Source organism: Prinia subflava, chromosome 13 (assembly GCF_021018805.1).
Source record: "Prinia subflava isolate CZ2003 ecotype Zambia chromosome 13, Cam_Psub_1.2, whole genome shotgun sequence".
NCBI lineage: Eukaryota > Metazoa > Chordata > Aves > Passeriformes > Cisticolidae > Prinia > Prinia subflava.
Window position 1 is genome coordinate 16,649,227 of NC_086259.1, and position 21,795 is coordinate 16,671,021.

The window sequence follows — 21,795 nt, forward strand, 5'->3', positions numbered from 1 at the left end:
GATGTTGCATAGTGATGGAATAAGTAAAGTTCTCTCTACTTTAAATCTACTTGATGTAAAGTGAAATGAGCATCAGCCAAAACTAAGTCTTAGTTCATTAGAAAACGTTCATTATGACAGAGAGAAAATATGGAAAAAATAATTCAGCCATGAGTTCATGTTGTTTTACTAAGAAATGCTCTTTTCTGTGAGGGAGACCCCGGAAAGAAATCTAAAAAAATCTTTCCCATGGTGTGCATTAAAGGACAAGTGAGACAATTTAAAGATTCTGGGATAATAAATTTAGATGTACTTATTTATATTGTTACTATTTGACTTCTCAAAACCTGTGATCAGGCTGCGAATGTGAGACAGTGGAACAGTGAGACATATTGGTGTGAAATTTAATACCAATGGGCATCATTATCATCTGTCATTAACAAGATTTTGTAGCCAGCAGCAATAATCTAGAAATTATTTTCATACTTATTAGTAAAGGAATTAAAGCTGATTGTTCTGAGACAGTGGGCAACTTTTCCCTGTGTTCTGATGGCTTTTTTTTTTTTACTCTTAGTCCTTATCAGGTTTACTTGTCCTATTCTTAATCTTATCAGCCGCATTTCCACTGCCTAGACTGTCAAAGGAGCACTCTCAAAGCTGCAGATAAAACGCTAGAGGTGTAAAAAGCTCCTGCTCAGAAGCTAAATCAGAATCACATGTCAACACAGTTCAGGCTCAGGCTCCGGCAGGATGGTAGGATCACTGTTTTTAATGCCATTTACTAATTAAAAATGAGTCCCAGATTACGGAAAGTCTGGAATGAAGCGGCTTACTGAAGTGGTGGTTTAGCTCTTTGAACCGGCTACACAGAGTCTGTCATTAAAGTGTTATTTCTTTGAATATTGCTCAGCAATTTCCAAATGCTCTTCTGAGAGAGGCAGTGTGGTTTGTGTTTCACTCACTCATTCCCCCCGCGTTTCGGCTTTTACCCCCGATGGAGACGCGTGGCAGGACTGCAGCAGGTGTATTTTATTCGGCAGATGTACTGTAAACGCATTACAGCAGATCAGCTGGATTTCTTCCTTTAAATGTACACTGTGAGATCCAACTTGCAAGCCAGCTGTTTCTTATCGGCCCGTGTAATCTTCCCAAGCCCGGCTTTGCCTCTTCCTCTCGCAGCTATTTCTGTAACGGGATCGGACGAGCGAGAGCGCCGCTATGAATTTTAATGCTTCCACTGGGGAATCCCTCCCGCCTCCTCCTTTTGGATGAGATCCTCGAGGAAAGACCCAGAACAGAGCGAGGAGGAGGAGAGGGACGGCGTAGTGGCGGTGCTGGGAAGAGCGGGAAGGGGGAGCCGCGGGGTGTAGTTGGGCACCAGGGCGGGTGGGAGCCATGGGGAAGGAAGGATGGCCCGGGGCGTGTGTGGCTGCCTGACCGCGGCACGTCACCAGCGGCAGCGGCCGGAGCGCCGCGATCCCGCCGCCGCCCCCGCACACATGCACCCGCCGGCATCCCCCGGGGCCGGCCGCGACCTGGACAGCGCCGAGGGCATCCCGCTGGCTCCGGGCGAGAGACGGAGCCCGCGGACCGGGCGCTGAAACCGCCTCGCCATCCGCACGCCGCGGTCCGAGAGGAGGAGCCCCGGGTGCCGCGCCGGCCGCCGGCACCGCCGCCGCTCCCGCCAGCACCCCATGGATAAGGCGGGCTCGCTGCACAGCTCGGTGCCCGGGCCGCCGCCCCGGCTCTACCTGCCGCGGAACTTCAGCTGCAGCGCCTGTCTCTATGGCAGCCTGGCCGAGCAGTGCAGGGCGGGCTGCAGCCCCGACGGCGACGCCGCGCCCACGCCCGTGGTGCGGGAAGCGGCGGGCGAGAAGCCGCCGTCGACCCGCGGCCGGGAGCCCACGCTGCCCGCCGTGCCCCCCAGCCCCACGCAGCGCCGCCGCGCCAAGTCTCTGCCCACGCCCGGCGACCGCAGCCTGCGCCCCGCGCTGCAGCAGAGCCCGTCGCGCCGCAAGACCGTGCGGTTCGCCGACTCGCTGGGGCTGGAGCTCACCTCCGTGCACCTCTTCTGCGAGGCCGACCTGCCGCGGGTGCCGCTGCCCGCGCCTCCGACGCCGCGCCCCGCCGACCTCCTCAAGACCAGGAAGCCGCCGGCGCTGGGCGACCTGGAGCCGGTGCTGTTCGGGCCGCCGCCGCCGCTGCTGGAGCCGCTGTTCCCGCCGCAGCCCGGCGCCAGCCCCGGCTTCGCGGAGCGGGTGCGGCAGCACAAGGTGAGGCTGGAGTGGGTGCGGGCAGAGCCGACGGGGCTCCGCGGGGCCGTGCGCGTCCTCAACCTCGCCTACGAGAAGGTGGTGTCGGTGCGCTACACGCTCAATGGCTGGGCCAGCTGCGCCGAGGCTGCCGCCACGTACCAGCCGCCCGGGCCGGCCGACGGCATCACCGACCGCTTCGCCTTCCTGCTGCCCCTGGGCGCCGCCGCCGCCGCCGCCGACACCGCGCTGGAGTTCGCCGTCCGCTACCGCGTGGCCGGCGCCGAGTACTGGGACAACAACGAGGGCAAGAACTACCGGCTGCGGGGCCGGCAGCGCGTCCCGCCCTCCGCAGGGCCCCCGCAGGACCCCGACAGCTCTGCCTGGATCCACTTCATCTGACGGGGGCAGCGCGGAGCCCGCGCAGGGTCGGGGGGGCCCTCCCGGGGGCTCGGCGCCCTCCCCGTGCCCGGAGTTCTGCCGAGTTCTGTTTACAGAGGGGTGATTTGTGTTTTCTGTGTCACTAGCGGGGCCGGGGGAGCCCTGGCTCGCCTCCCAGGCGCTCACGGGGTGTGGGCAGGGAGGCCGGGCGCGGGTTCCCCCTCAGAGTCCCGGGCACCGTGGCTTCCACCAAAGCGGCGGCTGCCGGCCGGGAATGTGCGGGGTTTGCCGGGATCCGCAGGTGAGTGCACATCCTCCCGGCCCCGGAGGTCAGGCTGAGCTGCTGTCACCTCAGCAGGTTACACTGCCACAGGGCATCCCTCCGTCCTATTTGCCTAATCCGGCTCAAGCAAAGCCCGGATCCGCCCTCAGCGCCTCGCTGACCCGCTCTGTTAGCGGGGTCAAGGGCCTGATAGTGCAGGCTAAGGCACAGATCTGTTTTGAACCCAAAAAGACAAAAGTGCGGATGCCCCCAGGCGTAGCTGTGTTTCATTATGCAGTGAAAGTGCTCGATTTCAAGCTAAGATTTTTTTTTTTTTTTAAACTTTTGAACCCTATTTCGGGTATTCAGTAATAGAGAAAAAACAGCATCACATCCTATTTGAAACCCCACTCACTGAGGGATTTTTGAAAGAAAGTGTTTTGGTTTAGAATTCGTGTGGTATGTTGATGGAAAATTTTGTCAGGATCTGGTGTTCGTTTCAGTAGGACTGGTCCCACAAAGCTGCTTGTGTTCAGGAAAGTTGTGGAATTGCACCAAGGAGCGAGAGACGGCAAGCATTGAATCTGTAATTCCAGTCTGCATCACGAGCAACACCTTCATTTCTATTTCTGTTAACAGTTTAATTGAACAGTATCAGTGCAGGAGCCTGCTTTCTGAATTTCCTGCTCCAAATTCTTCATAATAATTTCAGTAAGTGATGGATTTCCCAAAAATGGTGAGGTCTAATCAGACAAATCAAAGAAAGTTCTGCCTTGCCATATAAAAGTAAATCAATCAAAATCACACAGCATACTGACTGCTGCCTTCAAAGGTGTGTTTTAAATTATATTAGCACTAAACAAAGCATTTTCATTTTAAAGCATGCTTTTTCAGGAGTTCAGCTGCATACAGGTTGTGCTGGTGCTAAATGTGGGTGCTAATTTCCCAGGATTGAGGCATGGATGTGTTTGCTGGAGAGGGGCCTCTGCAAATATAACTTGTGAGAGTGGTAAAACCATGTCAGTGTGATTTTCTGGTTGTGAAGGGCTGTAAGATCAGGGCTTTAGGGTTTGGATTTTGTGTAGGTTGTTTTGGGATGAAATGTGATTTTTAAACTGCTTTTTGTTTCTTGAAGGGGTTAAGTGCCCCAAGCAGCTTGAGTAATGTCTGGAATAATGAGTTCTCACAGAACCTTTTGACTCTGGTGAGAATTGAGAACAGTTTTGTCTCCTGAGGGTTTGATTCAGTCAGAACAATTAAACTTATAAATTCTGGGGGAAAAAAAGAGGTCTGGAAACTCAATGGGAAAAGAGAATTTAATTTCATTTCTGTAGATTACTGGTTCAGATTTAATGGAAGTAACAGCAAGACTGCTTTCTGTAGTATTGGTAGCTTGGTTTTAATTTCCCAGTCAGTTCTAATCCCTGTGCTTTTAGTGAAACCAAATTTAACAGAAATACACTGTCAGCATCTACTGAGTATTTCACATTTTAGTATATTAACATCCCCATCTTGTAATACAGTAATCCTATAAGTTACTGGAACACATTTATAAAGCTAGAATTGCACAGTTAGGGTCTTAAAATGTTAATGATTAAAACACATTAAGTGGTGTATTTGATAAAGCAAGCCCAAGTGTCTTTTAGTTGGACTTTACATTTTATAAGAGCCTTAATACTGGAGAGAAGGAAAAGGACTTGTCTCCATTTGAAAGCACTTTGAAATCTGGTAGAAATACAGCAAACCATCATTTATTTATGTGTTGTAGCTTTCCAAAGCTTGGCCTTTTTAACTGACAGAGTGAACCAACAGCAGTTGTGTGGACTAATGAAAATGCTTGGAGACAAAAGTAGTTTCTATGCATTTTAGATCAACTGATGCTGCAATTTCGCTTATGAAGTTTTAACAGGATTTCCTGGTTTTTGTTTCAATGGCTTTAAAAAACACAGACAGTGCTAAAAAAACTTTTTTAACACTGAGCAGTTCTAGAACTCCAAAATTATTTTCCAGTGATTGGCAGTCTTTATTGTCGTTTGATTTATGCTGCATGTGTAGGTCTCCAAAAATTCTCTAAAAATCTCTAAAAAGAAATTTGACATCTCCTTCTAGCAGCTGTGGCTTAAACACTTTCAATTTGGATTACCTAAGTGGATGTACCTGAATCAAGTGCACAAGGAGGTGGTTGTATTTCACTTTATTTTTGGTCATGACTTAGGTGTACTTACTGTTGTTCTTGGTTGGAATTTTACAGGTAGAATTGGGCTATGGCTTTATAATACTGTTCAGATATTATTGTTCTTTTATTTATGGCCACCTTTGCCAAACACAAATCTGGATATTCAACCTTTTGAAGTTGTAGCATACCAGGAGAGTGTTTTGCAAAACAGTCTCCTGAGCTTTCAAGCAGTTAATCCTGACCTCAGCCTAAATTTTGTGAGTAACTTGATAAGGCTTGATCAGAGATTGTTGATGAGATATGTGCAAGTACAGTAAAAGATGTGGTCTTGTGGAAGATTTAGAGACAGCTCTGTTGTAATGCCTGGAAAGGGAAGGCTGCACCCAGCCAGAGAATGCTATTGATGAATTTGTGGAAGGAGATTGAGGTGCTTCATAGAAATATCAGTAGCATATGCCAAAGCTGCACTACTTTGATTACACATCTGCACTTCTGTCACATGAATTTATTTCCAAGAAAGGTTTATTCACATTTGCAAACACAAGTTCAGTTCAGTGGCTGGGAATGGCTTTTTCCACTGGCAGCATTCATGTAGTTTTCAATCCATTAGCTTTCAATCTGAGCCCATCTATAATACTGTAATACTTGTTAGAAGCATTGTGGTAAGTGGAGATGAAATAGAAATATCAAATGATATTTATATAATTCATAAACAATGACTTTGAGGAGAAAACCTGTGTTGCAGGGGGTCAAGTTGGCAGGACACCAATAATCTTATTGGGATTTGGGGCAAAACATCTTTTTAAAATTGTATTTCTAAAGAATATTGTTCAAAAAATAAAACTTCCACAAGCCAAGTAAAATACCTGAAAATTTTCCAGCCAATTTGTTTCTGGAAAAAAATGGTTTTCTATGCATGAATGGGGTCCATGCCACCTCCCTTTCCAAGTGATGGTTTAGGTAAAGCAATAATCCTTAGGTCCTGTGCTTCACTTGTAAGTGCATTATTCATTGCTTATGTCTCTAGGTGTAAAATGTGTCTGTCATTCCTGGTGCAAAGCTGTAGCTTTGTGAAATGTGCCATGTTGGTTTTTGTGCACTGTAATGCTCAGTTATACAGCGAGTCAGGTTGTACTGTAAGGCTGATAGATGTGGATGTTTGCTGCTTCACACTGGAACTGGTAGGGTTGTGCATGTGATTCTATGCCTTCTGTGGCAGTACTCTGGAGATTTACCCTAATTATTAGAAATCCTAAAACAAATGAGAACTATTAAGTAAATGGAATTTCAGCTAGCTAAACATATTATTTATTAGCATAAAATCAGGAACTGAAGGTGTTGTACTTATTTTCACTAAATGTACATAATTTCAGGTAAATTAATTTTTTTCTCCTTTTACCATTTGCAAGTAACTTTTTGATGTGAATGTGTGTGCCTCAGTATCTCAGTAAACAACAGAGTAAGTGCACACTCAGTTGTTTCAGCAGATGTGAGGGGCAAATGTATTTTGAATGAACAAATGTCTGTTCATGCATGAGCATCATCCCTTGACAGATACATAAAATGTTTTTCCATAATGCCAACAGGCAAGCAGCTGCTAATTTTAATGGAAAGTAACCTGCAGAAATACTCAGAATCTCATTTTTTGAACATATCATATATTAAAGTTTTTATGTGCCTTTCAGCATTTCCTAGAAATAAAGCTCACGTGTTCCTTAGCTCTCCCACCACAAGTCCAGTAACAAACTGGTCATTAAAATGAAATTTTTACAAAAATATAATAATCCTAATTCCTGACACATTTTTAGCTGTGCCAGAAATTGTGTGTCTATAGCAGTCAGAAGGATTTGATAATATTTTCCTATATTACAGTGGAAGAAATGTCAGTCAGAAATGTCTTCCCAGTACACCTCTGCAGTTATGTAGTTAAATAAAAAAGAAACAAATTGTGACTATAGTTAATATAACAGAATATATTTGTTGTACATATTCACCTCTTGCACAAATATTCTAAATATATATTCTATCTGAAGCCAGAAGTTCTAGTTTTCTATGAAATCTGTCTGTGGAGACCTGGTCTTTTCAACTTTTACTGTTACATATCTGATGCTGCATAATGCATACTGTTAATATTTTTTGATGGATTTAATCTGTCTGCAGGGTTTATATCATGAAACAAAAGTGCTCAGTGCAAGGAATATCTGAAGTAAATTAATTTACCTTCCAGCTGTTCTGCCAGGCTTTTTGGCAAATCCTCAGTAATTCTGTTTCCTGTAGGTACTCGAGGTGCACATGCTTGGTATAAATGGAAGGATTACTTAACAGAATGGAAATGTTTTTGAGCACTGAAATTAAGGATTTTCCAACATAAATAGTTCAAGGCAAGAAGTAAATATAGTCAATATTGTTGTAAAACAAAGCCCACTGGCCTTATGTAGAGCTGATCAGTATTTTGTTTAAAATGGAAGACAATGGTCTATTTCAAAATTAAGCATGTTCAGGGAAACACACCCATTTCAGTGAAGGTTTTCTCAGGTTCAGGTGGTAGGACAGAATTGCCCTAAAATAAAGAAGTGGTAAGAGTATTTCCTTACATCTGTGTATGGGCTTGAATGTAGGTGTTCCATGAGCAGAGTGGATACTGAGCTGTAAAACCATTGGCTTGGAGGTTTTCTTTTTCCATCTTACAAATACTGTTTTAAAACACCCTCACAGAAAGGATTTTTGATCCTGGGTTTCCCCATCTCGTGTGAATATCCTCTTCATTAATCACTCTGGCTTTTGCTTGAGGCTTCTGTTGTTAAAGAAAGATTTGATTTTATTTTTATGCTACATAGGAAGATTATTTTACATTAGATTTTTGGAGGGAAAGGCAGGGAAAATCCTTTCCTTGCATTTTTCATTTTTAGATATTAAACAATAGCATGAACTATAAAAATTGCTTGAAATTACATATGCCTAGTGATTCCAAAGAATATAGCTAAGAATAATGTCAAGTGTGAGATGTGCTTTTTAAAAAACATACGTGCTTTGATCTAGAAAGGCAGGGAGAAAGTCCTAGTCTCCAGTGCAAGCTATTAATGCCAGGGATTTCTTTCTATGCAATTCTATGGTGCACCTGTTTTTATAGGGATTAACTTGATTGGTGTAGTTCATGTATCAGTGTGTTATGTATAGAATATTCTGTTTAAAGTGTCATTAAGGAAACTGTGTGTCTTAAATGGTGTTATAACTTTAGGCTCTTTTTTGTCCCACCTGACTTCACTAAATCATAAGAAACTCCTCTGAATAACAATTACAAGACAATATTTCATAACATTGCATAATCAAGTCTCACACATTACACTTATCACCTTTTAGGACAAAAGTTGTGTTACTGTTGTGAGTTTGAAAATTTTTGTATTTCTGTATCTTGAAACAACAAACCAAATCATACCACACTTTTAAACACAAAGAGCTAATAAGTGTGTTTTTAAAGCTGATTGAAAGTAGTCAAACTAAAATTGGCTCAGATTACTCGTGTGTCAAGTTTCTAAACTGTGGTATAAAAAATGTTTGTGTACCTCCTGTGCCTCCTTCGTGGAGAGGCATCCTGGGTGCAAAACCTGCCACCATCTGGACAAGAATCCAGGTTGCACTGCAGGAAAATTGCTGTGACAGAATTGCTGTTCTTGGAGAGGTTTGAACAAACCCAGCTCCTCCCTTGCAGTGTTATTACACAAATAGAGATTCTGTCTGTTGAATAGAGTTCTTCAATATGCAGGTTTTCTTACTGTTTCTTTGATTTACTGTGACTTCATTCTGAAAAAAAAATGTTATTTAACTCTGTACTTGACTAGTAAATTACTTTGGGTTGTAGTGTCTTCTGCAATGTTTATATTTCACCAAATAATGTTTGTTTCTAATGTTTGTAAAAGTTAATGTAATATCACCAAAAGTCAAAATTTTCTAATAATGCCTTGTAATTTACCTAGCCTTACAGTATTTCAGAAAATTTTCCACCAAAACTGCATCCAGTCACTGCTTGTCACAATTATGAAAAAGAGATATTTATAAACCTGTAGCTTCTAGCTGCCATTAAAGATTAATGAGACAAATAATGAGCATGTGGTGACTACAGACTTTTTTCTTAAATTGACAAACCATTATGTCTTTTTTGTTTGGTATCTGAAGCGATGATGTTCCAAAACCTCCACCCATGTTGGGATGTACCTGCAAATCTGAGACACATACCTGATATTTGGGGCACCTTTCCCAGCCAGCCTGTCCTGAGAGTATCTCCAAAAATATTTTCTCTTCCAAATATTTTTTCTCTGTTCATTGCCTACTTCAAAATATTTGTTTCTTGAATTGTTACAGTGTGCAATCTTTATTCAATCTTTATTGTACTCAGCATCTTCTCAGTTTTCAGCTTTTCTTTAACACTTTTTAAGCCCTTTTTATAATACAGATAAAAGCCATATAGCCACAAGGAGAAAAAATGTTCTGTGTTTGTTCTTATGTGATTGGTACAACTTATTTTTCTATCCTCTTTCAGGAAAATTTGCCTAGCAATCTTATTAATAATATTTTTTTTGTGCATGTATTTCTCTGGAAGAGTGCAGTAATTAATATTAGCTCTAGATTTCTTTTGTTTCCAGAGGGAATGTTTCATCATTTAACATCCATTTAATCTTTCTGTTCAAGTCAAAAGGAACTCTTAGCCCACATAAATTACAGAATCCAGAACTGTTTTCTTAAGGTACCATTACATAAATATTAGACTGCATTAGTTAGAATCACAAAGTGTAATTTAGATTTCTTTGTGGTAAGAACTATGTTTTGAATTTAAAATTGCTGTTTTACTTGAATGATCTGAAGTAATGAGATTACAATTCTGAGTGAAGATTATAATGAAGATTAGTTTTACATTGTTCTTGGATTAATTTTTCTTTTTTTTTTTTTTTTACTCTTCCATGGGACAGTATATATGACTAGGGTAATTTTTCTGATGATTAATCAGAACTACATTTTGTAGATAGTCTTATTATTTAACAGGAGTTAAAATAAATGAAGTGTTCAGACAGTTGTTCTACTACTGATGATGATGATAATAATAATTGTGGTTGAGGGTAATACACTGCAGAAAAAAAGAGCTGTACCATAATGATATTACACCAGTTTTATCACTGGCTTTGCCTTACCAGTTGTGGCACAAGTGAGGGCTTCTCAGAAGAGCCAGGAATTGCCAAGAACACTTAATTCAGTCATTTTCTCTTGATCCAGACCCACACAGTACAGAAGGGAGGCAGGCATGGCAGAAAGCAGAAGCTCTCCCGTGTCCTGAGAAGTGCAGACTCATCCTCTTTGATTGACTTTCATGGTCAGAGAAAGGTACAAGTGCCCTACCTGCATTTAAATGCTTCTCTAAGCAGAATACATCCAGCAGCATAAATAATTGAACACTATAAACAAATGACCAATAAAACAGCCTAATAGCAAAGGATGTAGGGTACTTGTACTGCATTAAAATAGATCAGGTCTGAATTATGCTTTGTCAGGAAGAGAGAGAGGCATCAATATTGTGGGGCAAACTCAGAGCAACCCAGATACCACAGAGACAATTCTCCTGCCAAGGACTGTTCTTAGACTGTCTCAGTGTGGGGAGAGTGGAGAAATTACATCAAGGACACTCCTGAGCAGCTCTCAGAATTTGTCTGGGCCATCTGCAGTATATCTTGGTGGTAATTTGCAATGACTGGATGTTGCTCGATGTTTAATATTGCCTTAAGGCGTGAGGTCCTGGTCCCTGGAAACAGCGTCCCCAAGGGGGCTGCTTTCCATCACTTCAGTCACACGGCGGCGGGTACAATGAAACGAGGTTTAAGTTGATTTCTTTGTTACAGGCAATGCTGTGAGGAATTGTTTGTGTGTTTTAAACCTTTTCAATGGAGCAGGGTGTCCTCATCTCTTGCGCTGCTCCGCAGTTCCCCTGGGCGAGCGGCACCCGGAGCTGCGCTGAGCCTGCGGCCCTGGGAGCTCCCTGCCCCGGCCTCGAGGTTCCGAGTGCCACCGTGTGGTGGATTTGTGCGATAATTCCTATTTTTCATTGCAGTCACAGCACCGTTTGCGACCTGAAGCATTTTTTCCCCCACTGGTGACCTGAGTTTATTAAATAATTCTGCGATATTCTTAGGGTTTCTTTCTCTTCTGCAGAATATTTAGTGCGGGTGCAGTTCCCTTTGCCTCTTTGCTGTGTGATCTCCTCACATCACAGCAGAGCCTCGTGTGCCCAGAGGCTGAGTGATTGCTGCAGTTCCATTTATTCACTGGGCTGGAGATGAATCCTTTCTGTGTCAGGGTGGAAGATTAAAACTCAGTGACGGGAACCATTTCTGCAGGGATATTTTAGATTCCCAACCTATCAGTCTGAAGGAAAAGGAGAGAGGATCCTTAGCCACAGAACATCACTTGTCTGCAGACACCAGTTCAGGCAAGCATTGGATACTGAGATTTGCTGCAATTCTAATCAGAGCTGCTTAGCAGATTGTCTCACTGCTAATTTAATGACAGTGAAGCTGACATTGCCCTTTCTTTATGCTCATCAAAACACTTGGCAGTGTTTTGATGTATTTTAGTTCTTTTAAACATTGATTTTTTTTCTCTCTCTCACTAGTAAGAAGTAAAAATTACACAATTTCTATTTATATGCAAGTACAAGATTCACAGAGAGATGCAGCACTCCATTGGCTGAAAAACAAACAAAATGTAAGGTATTCAAGCTTTTGGGCACTGATGTTAAAATCTTGGAAAATAAAATACAGATTGAAAAACTTAGTTCCATGTTTAGCTTCTATTAGTAAGATAGATGATTGGGGAGCTAAAGGGTTTGGTACTTGTGGAACAGTGAGGAAGTGTTGGCACAAAGAAAGGTGATGATATAAATTGACCCCCAGGAGATACAGAGATGTAATTATTGGTTGTGGGATTATAACTTGCTGTAAACCAAATCTCTCTATTGAAGCTCTAATGTATATAAATTATCCTCTAATTGTAATTGTTAAGTTCTTAAGCTCAGGATCAGGACTTAAGAGGTCACAGATAAGGTAATTATTTTTGTAAGAAATCATCTCCTTTTATTAATTTTCTGTAGGAGAACACACTGGTGAACAAGTTTTCCCAACAATTTATACAAAAGTGTTTAAAATCGTGTCACAGACCAAAGGTAATGCACATTCACTCCATCTTTTTATGCTGATAAAGACATTCATTGTGGATTTGTGTCAGCAAGTGCTGCATTCCTGCTCTTGCAGGCTTCAACCAGTGCCTGATGCTCTGCTGCTGAACTTAGTGATGAGATGCTCAGAGCTCTGCTTGGGGAGCAAACATCAAACAAGGAAGAACTCATTATTTTGGCAGCATAACTCAGGTAGTTGAGTGAATTGTAAAAAGGTATAAAAATATTTGGTCCAATAGACATAATTTGTCCTAAACTGCAGAACACCACAGCTCTTGGCATAAACCACATGGGGGAAAAAAAAAACACCCACCAACATCTTATTCCCACTGTTGTGGGAACAAAGCACTATTGTTCCCATTTTAAAGGAATAAGTCACTTTAAAGTTGTATACAATTTTAAAAGAATTAGGGATAGAGATGTTCTTGATCCTCCTCTTTAAGCAACAGAACATCACTTTTCCACCTGTACACCATGTAATTTATCCACACTGATGTATGTAAACTGCTAATACAGTTAAAATGGGCAAAGTTTGAGGAGAGATGAGGTTTGCCAGTTTTTTGTTGTCCAGGTTCCCTAAGTCATTACAGAAATTACGATTTTATTGATCAAAATAAAAGAAAACAAACATTTTAAGGGAAAAGGGTATAAAAACTTCTTACAGTGCTCTGGACTAACCTCTGCGGGGAGATCAACAAGGGTCAGGTATTACACTGCAAAGAATGAAGGGCCTGAAAGAAACAGTATCAAATGAAAACATTTTCCTGTGTTCCTACCTCAATTTGCCTGCACTTGCTGCATTTGAAACAAACTTTCTCTTTCCTATCCGAAACGCACAGGGGGTAAAAGGCTCAAATTGAGGCCGGGGGGATTGTAAGAGGCCAGGACCAAGCTCCCAGCCCTCAGAGCCCTGAATGTTGTCACAATAAATACTGCACAGAACTGTGAATAATGGATAAGTACTGAGAGCTTTTCAAACATTTACAGTGGGTTTAAAACAGCCTTTTGTTTATCAACCACTGCCAAGATAGAACTCCTGTGGAAAACAGTCAAACTCCCTCTTTCTTCTTCCTCATTTTGCAGTTTAACACCTGTGGAGAAGATGAAACCATCTTAAACACACAGTGGATCCTCTCTTGGCAGGGCTTTGATGTGTGACTCGTGCAGCAAAAGTTTGCTCCTAGGATTTAAACCCAGAAACTACCAAAGCAATTACTTTGACATTCATTCAGATCACAAAAGAAACCCTCTTTTTATACATTAGAAAGGTTTCTGTATTACCAGCAGTGTATTGAGGCACTTTAGAAGGTCTGTGATCCACATCCCTTTAGAAAGAAGGAACTTTCAAAGGAATATGAACTTTGCTTTAAGTCATCTTACATGAATTAAGCATTTCCCCTGCTTCCTCTTAGATCAGCCTAAATTGCTGGGGTTTGTTCCCATTTTGTGCTTAGCTGTTAACAACCATTTTTAAATTGTGGAAAAAAGTTTTAGACCAAAACTCTGCTGTACTATTGTGTTTTCCTAAAGTGCAGGTGTGTACAACTCCACTTTACCATTAGATATCACATCAACTTTGAGTTCACATTTGTGGATTCATTAAATATTAAATCTAATGGAATCAGCTGCTTTAGTTCCCTGGTTTGCAAAGGGGAAGTTTTGGGTTCAGTCCCAAAACTTCAGATGTCATTAGAGTAGGTAAGCAGGTACTGGATCATAAATACAGACACACATGGATACAAGATATGTTAAACTATTGCTGATGACATGATTTCCACAAGTACCTGCTCTGCTGAAATCACCACAAGTGCCAGGCAAAAGATGTAAAATTAATTCCTTAATTACTTGTGACTTAGGTAGTGTTTACTAGACAAAAATACAGCCTAAATAATCCACTGTGGAACCTTGATAAACAATCTCTGCAGAAAGCACAGAAAGAGGAAGGCCCATCCCTCCTGCCTAGACAGGACTACTTGATTATACGTTAAAAAAAAAAAAAAAAGGTTCTTTAAAGGAATAAAAATCACACAGTGGGGTAGTTGATATGGCTTCTCCTTTTTTGGTATCATCTTTGCAAAAAGTATTTCAGGGAAAACTGTAGTCCAGGTTATGAGAACAGTCATGTGCCTACGACAAAATTGCCATATTAAGGCTGCTGTTATTGAATTTGATGTCAAATGAATCTATGGAACTAAATATTTTAGCAAGTGAATTTTGCTTCCCAAAATATTACAGATAACATCTGAAGTTACATGAATCAGACAACAAAATAAAAAACCCTCACAGGTACTCAGATGTGAAACACATTTATCAGTGTAATTATTTATAATCTTGTATATGTGATCTTGAGTGGTGTTTTTCAAGTTGCCAAAACTGGATATCCAATATTTCCTTAATTGATGACAAACTACACTGAGATATTTTATATGAATTTATTTCATTATTCCAGCTCAGTCCTCAATGGATTTTATGTATTTCTCATAGGCATCTTCAGTCATCAGTTCATCAAGTTCAGCAGGGTTTGCCACAGTCATCTTGATAAGCCAACCTGTAGTTAGGGAATTAAAAAGAATTGGTAATATCCTATGAGAACAATTCATTCATGGTACTGCCTTAGGAAAGCACTCCCAGCAGGAACAACCAGCCTTGGATCACTGGAGAATCAGCCAGGTTTTTGTGCAGACAGAACAACATTTCAATGTTTAAAAATTGAACAACCAACTCATCATAAGAAATGGGTTTTTGAGTCAGAGCAGTTGTGTAATTTAGTGCTGGCTGAAAGAATAAAGGACCTGACCTCTCAGTATCATGAACTCTTACAAGATCCAAAACCCAGAAAAGTAGTCAAGGCAAATAGATTTAAATTCAGCCACAGTGTATATCTGAAAATAACATGTTTTAAAATGGCTGTTCAAAGATGACACTGTGATAAATGCTTTTATGTTAAATTTTACTGGGCTTGAACTATATTCAGTATATTCCATTTAAGTCTCCACACCATTAAACTGGAAGAACAAGAACTGCAGAGCCATTTGTAGTAGCAAGAATCCACATAGTATTCATTATTGAAAGATAACAGTGACATCTTACCATCTTGATAACAGGATTTATTGACAAGCCCTGGATTATCTGCAAGGGCAGCATTAATCTCAGTCACTTCTCCTGAGAGAGGGGAGTAGAGTTCACTAGCAGCTTTCACACTTTCCAAAGCCCCAAACTCATCTGAAACAGAGAAGAGGATTGAATGTTTCTAAGGGGAAAACACAAAGTGCTTCCATTTGTTCACTCAGACATTCTGGTGATGACCCAACCAGTGAAGAAATGTCTTGATCTGGAGCAAGAAAACAGATTGAAGTCACCCACTTTATGAAAAGGATCAGAAGTATTAAATTAGATGTTTATGCTCTTGAATTCTGGGGAATTTGTGCCAGCTGGCTACTACAGAAGGGACAGGAATTCCTTACATTTGGTTAATCCTTTGCCTAAAGCCCCATAGCACATATGATCCTGACTTAAAAGGAACAACACCCAGATCTTGCTTCAAGAGACCCAAATATGCCTTTTATCTACAATTTAAACCTTTTTATTTCTAATTTGGTTACAAAATCAACACAGCCACAATTTCAGCAATCCCATTTTTCCTTCAGAAACACTATCAAGTGCTATATTTGCACTCACTGGGAAACACACATTAGTATTCAGAAGCAGCCAGCAGCTCTTCCCTTTTTCCTGTTTTGTGGGGAGTTATGGAAATGGTTCCTGCAGCAATGTTAGTCCAGAGCAGCTCCCAGCCACAAGCAAACAAGACAGAGGCTGAAGGAACAGGGAGCTGTCAGAAGAGTAGATAGGCACCAGCACAAGGGATCTGAGAACAACTTGTTCTGGGAAAGCTTAGAATTAGGCTGAGGCCAGAATGGGTAGAAAAGAGAAGAACTTAAATGGAAATGAAATTCCCTCAAATAAAGCAAAACTACAAATTGGTTAATTAAAATCCTACACAGAGAGACCTTTTGTGTAACAGTCAGCATTCAGTGTAATAGATTTGGCCCAAACAGTTTGATAGGGATCTATTCCACAGGAAGGATGGCAGAAGAAAGGCCTTCTGCTTTAGCTCATAAACTCCCATTCCTTTTTTAAAAATTGTCTGAAGATAATGACAATCTTTTCTTCATGTACTACCGAGACAGCTCTCCATGTTAATACAGGGAAAGGCTTTGCATTTCTACCTGGTAATGTTCACTTTCTTCAACAGGAAAAGTTACATTATTGAATGATGAGGAATGTAATAATTTGTACATCACTAATGAACAAAACCCCTGTGATTACATTTAATACCCCAAAATTACTGAGTCTCTATATCTGTAGAAAAATTAGAGCTTGATACCAATTACAAGTTTCCCATCATGCAGCTCACAAAGTGCATAACTGAAAAATTATAAATAAACACTTGCAAGTCCAAGTCAAAGAATAAATATTTTAAAAATAGAGTGTAGATAAAATTGTTAAAAAAATATTTTAAATACTTTATTTTTGAATAAATTTCTTCAGTTTTGAAAGCAAGTATTTTCTGCTGCTAAGCACAGTGAGAATTTTACATTAAAACTGCCTCTTGTAAAAATACCTGAATTTGTCTTGTAGCCAGAAGATTTATAATGGTATTAATAACCATGAATATTATTTCAGAAAATCTGTCTTTGCAAAGGAAGAGTGGGATGAGTAGAATAATCACTTCAAGAGCAACTAGGACTGAAACTTACCGTGTTTACTCAATTTTGTCCCAACTTCTGGAAGACTACAGTAAACAACATCTCCTAATGCTTCCTTAAAAGAAAAACAAAAGCATCAGAGCATGCATTAACAAAACTACACATAGGAGAGAACTGATACAGTAACTCTAGAATCTGCATGTAAGTATTCTTTGTCTCTAAATATTGTTCTCATTCTTTACAGATGACATATTTTTCACTTTTTCTTAGCAAACACTTAATATGAATAAACTGTTGTGTTATCATGCCCCAAATACCAAATTATTGTTTCTCTATTACAGTGCTAATAGCCCTCAGGCTCAGTTTATATGCAGATTTCTTCTGGTGAATGAGGAATAACATCTGCTGATCGTTTTAGCATCAGCCACAGAGAGCTGTTAGCACACAGTGTGTCCTTACTGACTTAATTGAGACCCTTATCACGGTAAGAGTTGGCTAAACTCTTCCCTGACACATGTACTCTATATCACACAAGACCAGAGAGTAGTACAGTTATTGACAGAAATATGAGATTAAAAGAAATGCTGCTTGTCCTGAGAAACATTAATTCTATTTATTGAGAGCATGTCCCATTCTTTTTTTAAGTTTCACATACAGCCCAGAATTTGCCTGTGACTATTCCAAATCAAGTCCCTTCATGAGAACAAAAAATCCAAAGGAATTCCTGTCCTAGGGTAAGAAATATATGCCATGCTGTAAATCTGTTCATAACTGCTCTATAGCCAGAGAGATTTCACCATTTTTGTGTTCAAAGGAAATTTGACCTAAAAATGTACACGGTGTCCTCTTCACACACCATGAACTGCTCAGGCTTAGACCTCAACATTGAGGTTTCTCACCAAATTCAGCTCTCCACAGGCTCAATCTGAAGCCATTAAGACCTTATCAGAATGCTGAGGTGGCACAAATAACGTGATAGACCCAGGTCCAAAAAATCAGTGTGTTGCATATGCAATTAAAACAATAAAAAACCGTAAATGTCCAAAGAGCAAGGACAGAGCAGATAGGCATAAATAAATATTGCAGACCTGAGCAAGGGGGGAGGGATCAATACCTGCGCAAAATTGCTGATTCCTACTGTTCCAATGCCATTTTCCACAGATATCCATTCGTGCTTGTCTGTGAATTTGCGGGCTGAAAGGAAACAAACTTGACATTTCAGAAAGAAGTGACATGTTGCTTGTTTAAATACAGTAACACATTTGCAGGCTTAAATTACCGGGTTTTTCAATAAGTTTGTTCGCTTTTCTTGGAAAATATTTTAACCAGCACATGCAACTTAAGCATAGAAAATGTTCAGTGACAGGGCAGAGGCTCACTGGGTGTCCTGCCCAAAGTATGATCAGTTCCTGTGCAACCATCTGGAGACTGATAAAGTACAGGAGCAAAAGGAGCAGCTCTACTTCAAACAGAAGTGCAAATCTAAAGCTTAGATGTGTGTTTTACTCATAGTTACACATTTCTGTGATAGCACGGCGGCTTTTCAAACATATTTAGTGTTTATTTCTGATAACTACTTTATTGTGGCTGGAATGTTTGTGACTCTAGAAACACTGTTAGCATTACAGCATCTCATTCAAAGTGCAAGCTGGCACAGTTCTATTTAATATTAAGGCAAACTAATACAGGAAAAATTAATAAGGCGACTGCTACTGAGTAGAATTCGCCCTCTGTTAATATTGTTACTGTGAAAAGAACACAGTAGTTATTCTGTATCACTTTAAAATAAGTCTGTTAAACCCTTGATAAGTATTTTCACAGCAAGGTTACAATTCTCCTTACATTTTAGATCTGGAAGATTCAATACAGCTTTATTAGAGGTAATTGTTTTTATAAAGTCATATGGAGAAACTTTGAAAGAAGTAACTGAAACAAGCAACATTTTTCTTGCTAACATTTTCCTGGAAATTTTCTTACTCAGGGAATTTTCAGCCTGCCATGTCTGTTTTCTCACTTCTACATAACTTCCCTGTAGATACCTTCCTACATCTTTTTTAAAATTATTTATTTATTTTTATTTTCTACTTGCAGCACCCATCCAGTCAGGCAAGGGATGTTGTAGAACCTGGAAAAGGTAACTTATGAAATAGCTCCCTGAGTGATTAGTGCCAGAGTAGTACAGCTGCACCTTCCTTTTGAGCTCGAAATTCTCCTCTCAGGTTCATCCTGTGGGCTGGAATCTTTATGGCAAACACCAGAGAAACTACACTTCTGCAAATCCTTACATATTTTCTAAAACTGCATGTGAAGGAAAACAGAAGAGCTCGCTGTAGACCTGCTAAAATCTTTCCAGACAGTCAATACTTTCTTCAGTTGCAGTGATCCTCTGGTGTCTGAAAAGTTCAAGAGTAGCAAATCTCAAATAAAATGGTTTGTCTTAGAATCGGGCCCAAGTTTCATAGAGCTCAGTAGAACAATATGTGGGTTTGCAAGTACAGTGCAAGTACACAAACAAACATGAGTAAACTGTAAATATGAAGTATTTTCCCATGAATTATCAGTCAAAAATCCACAGAATTTCATCTAGCACAATTTATAACTACAAAAAATCTCACATGAACAGATCTTAAATGTCTCAAATAATTTCGGGTCAAGATGTTAAACCCATGGGGATTCTATTGGAAATGGGTAATGAACTGTAAGAAGGAGAATGACAATTGACAAATCTCAGACCCAAGCTGAACATTAGTGATGTTACACATGGCACAAAGAAGCCAACCAGTACATTTTTATTCGGGATAATAACACTGTATAGAATTGCTTTATAAAGCAAGGCTAATAAAAAACCAGAAGATTTTCACACCAGTTTGGAACACAGCAGTGAAATGTTCTGAAGAGTTAGAAGAGCACATGACTTTCTTGCAGGACAAAAAAAAAAAACCCAAAAAATAAAACCAACCAACCAACCAAAAATCAAAACAACAAAAAACCAAATTCACAACAAAAAAATTCTGAGCATGCAACTAAAAACACTGCAAATAAAGTAAAGGTCAAATTAAAGACAGTTAATAAGTAATCTCAAAATTTGAACTTTGAGCTTATGTGGTCAGTCCATTAAATAAATCAACCTAAAGGAATATGAAATGTCAATGCAAATCTCTCTCTGCATTTTTTTACAGAAGAACAGCTGAATTTATTCCAGCTTCATTCATTTCAACAGGACTTTGGTTTCAGCTTAACTAGCACATTCAGAACTCAGCCCTTCATTTAGTGTGACCTGCCTCTATTAAATATTTCAGACATACTTAAAGAGTGAACTCACACCTCCACAAAGAGGCATACAAAAGTTTTTCTCTCTGTCTCAAACAAAAGCACTGTTTTTTATTCCTTCAAGAGATGTATAGAAAAACAATGGGTACATTGACCAGAATAGTGAAAAAAAGTTTACATCTTGACTCAGTTTGCAAGTAATGAACAATAAATATTATTTCTTTCACTTGCAGCAGAATCAAACAGGTAGGTTTGTCCAGAAAGAAATGGATGTGCTCTTCTCAGTGGCAGTCATTACTTTTACCGCACCTTCTCCTCCTCTTCTCGCCTACTTTTTAAACACTTCTGTTTGCTAGAGTACCACAGATTGTGTCTTTCAGACTGTCGTGGGAAACTTCCATTCAAAGAGAGCTTTGACAGCAGTAGATGCTTTAAGAATTACCTACATCAAATGCAAAATCACAGCAAGCAATGATGCACGAGTCCAATGATCCCCTGCCAAACCTGTGCAGCCCAGAGCGGCTCCGGGCCCTGCGAGCCCGGCTGGGTCTCTCTGGGTGCCCACACCAGACCCTGCTCTGGTTCTACCTGGGCCAGACCCCCACCCCTGCCCCCTTCTTGTGCTGCTGATGCTCCTCGGGGCCAACATCCAGCTGATTGCAAGCGGCAACGCCGGGAAAAGCGATCCGCTATGCTGGGCAAGCTGCGTGCGCTCCCCGCTCGGCCCACTCTGCGAAGCATCCTTCTGGGACCAGAGGGGACTGAGCCGCTCAAAACTACAGTGTGGAGACGAAGTTAAAACTATCTTGGCCAACTACCGGAGGTGAAGCTGCTCCTGTGGGAGCGGGCTCGGAGTGCCAGCAGCGCCCGGGGACAGGTGAGGGCCCCTCGGGGGCTCAGCCATCTTGCGAGGCTCCCCGGGCCCCGCCGACACCGGGGGGCTCCGGGCGGCTGCAGCATCGCGCTGCGAGGGGCCGCCGGGACACGGCACGGCGGGAGGCAGGGGAGGAGGGAGGGACAGAGGGACAGAGGGACAGAGGGACAGCGGGACAGAGAGCGGCTGCCGCCCGCGGCCGCCAGCGGGACCCGCGCTCCGGCCGCCCCGCACACCCAGCCCCGGCTGGCGGGGGCTCCCCCGCAGGCGAGACAGGGGCGAACCCCCGCAGCCCACCCTGGCCACCCTCCCGGCAGCACCGGGCCGCCGTCCCGCCCGCCCGCCGCGCACCTCCCTCCCTCGGGCCGCCACTCACCGGACAGCAGCAGCGAGCTGGTGCCCAGCCTGCGGGCCGCGGGCCCCCGCGGCGGCAGCGGGAGGCGAGGGCAGCGCGGCGCCAGCACCGGCCCGACCCGCCGCAGCGCTCGCCACGCCATCTTTGCCGGGGGCGGGCGCGGGCGGCGCCGGCGGGAGGCGGCGATGGCGGCGGGGCGGGGCCGGCGGTGGCCCCGGGGACCCGCGGGCCCTGAGGGGCGGCCCGGGCTCGGCCCCGCGCCCCGGCGGCCGCGGGCACCGGGCGGCCTGAGGGAGCCGCCATGTTCCGTGCGCCGCCTCGGCG

The 21,795-nt window shown here is 42.1% G+C and overlaps 2 protein-coding genes across 2 annotated transcripts; one reads left to right on the plus strand and one right to left on the minus strand.

The window, feature by feature from the left end:
- The first annotated feature begins 1,531 nt into the window (after window positions 1-1,531).
- Window positions 1,532-11,821, plus strand: PPP1R3E (protein phosphatase 1 regulatory subunit 3E). The gene has a single exon (XM_063411081.1). The coding sequence runs from the start codon at window positions 1,674-1,676 to the stop codon at window positions 2,631-2,633; it is 960 nt and encodes a 319-aa protein (XP_063267151.1). The 5' UTR covers window positions 1,532-1,673; the 3' UTR covers window positions 2,634-11,821.
- Window positions 11,822-14,684: 2,863 nt separating this feature from the next.
- GCSH (glycine cleavage system protein H) lies at window positions 14,685-21,653 on the minus strand. Its single transcript, XM_063411082.1, has 5 exons — window positions 21,493-21,653; window positions 18,087-18,166; window positions 17,024-17,087; window positions 15,357-15,488; window positions 14,685-14,814 (listed from the first exon to the last, which is right to left on the minus strand). The coding sequence occupies exons 1-5, from the start codon at window positions 21,611-21,613 to the stop codon at window positions 14,717-14,719; spliced, it is 495 nt and encodes a 164-aa protein (XP_063267152.1). The 5' UTR covers window positions 21,614-21,653; the 3' UTR covers window positions 14,685-14,716.
- Between the last annotated feature and the right edge of the window lie 142 nt (window positions 21,654-21,795).

Coding starts and splice junctions, on each gene's coding strand:
- PPP1R3E (XM_063411081.1), top strand. CDS start 1,674: ATGGATAAGGCGGGCTCGCTGCACAGCTCGGTGCCCGGGCCGCCGCCC.
- GCSH (XM_063411082.1), bottom strand. CDS start 21,613: ATGGCGTGGCGAGCGCTGCGGCGGGTCGGGCCGGTGCTGGCGCCGCGC. Junction 18,167..21,492: donor CAGCTCGCTGCTGCTGTCCG/GTGAGTGGCGGC, acceptor GTTTCCTTTCAG/CCCGCAAATTCACAGACAAG. Junction 17,088..18,086: donor GAATCAGCAATTTTGCGCAG/GTATTGATCCCT, acceptor TTTTCTTTTAAG/GAAGCATTAGGAGATGTTGT.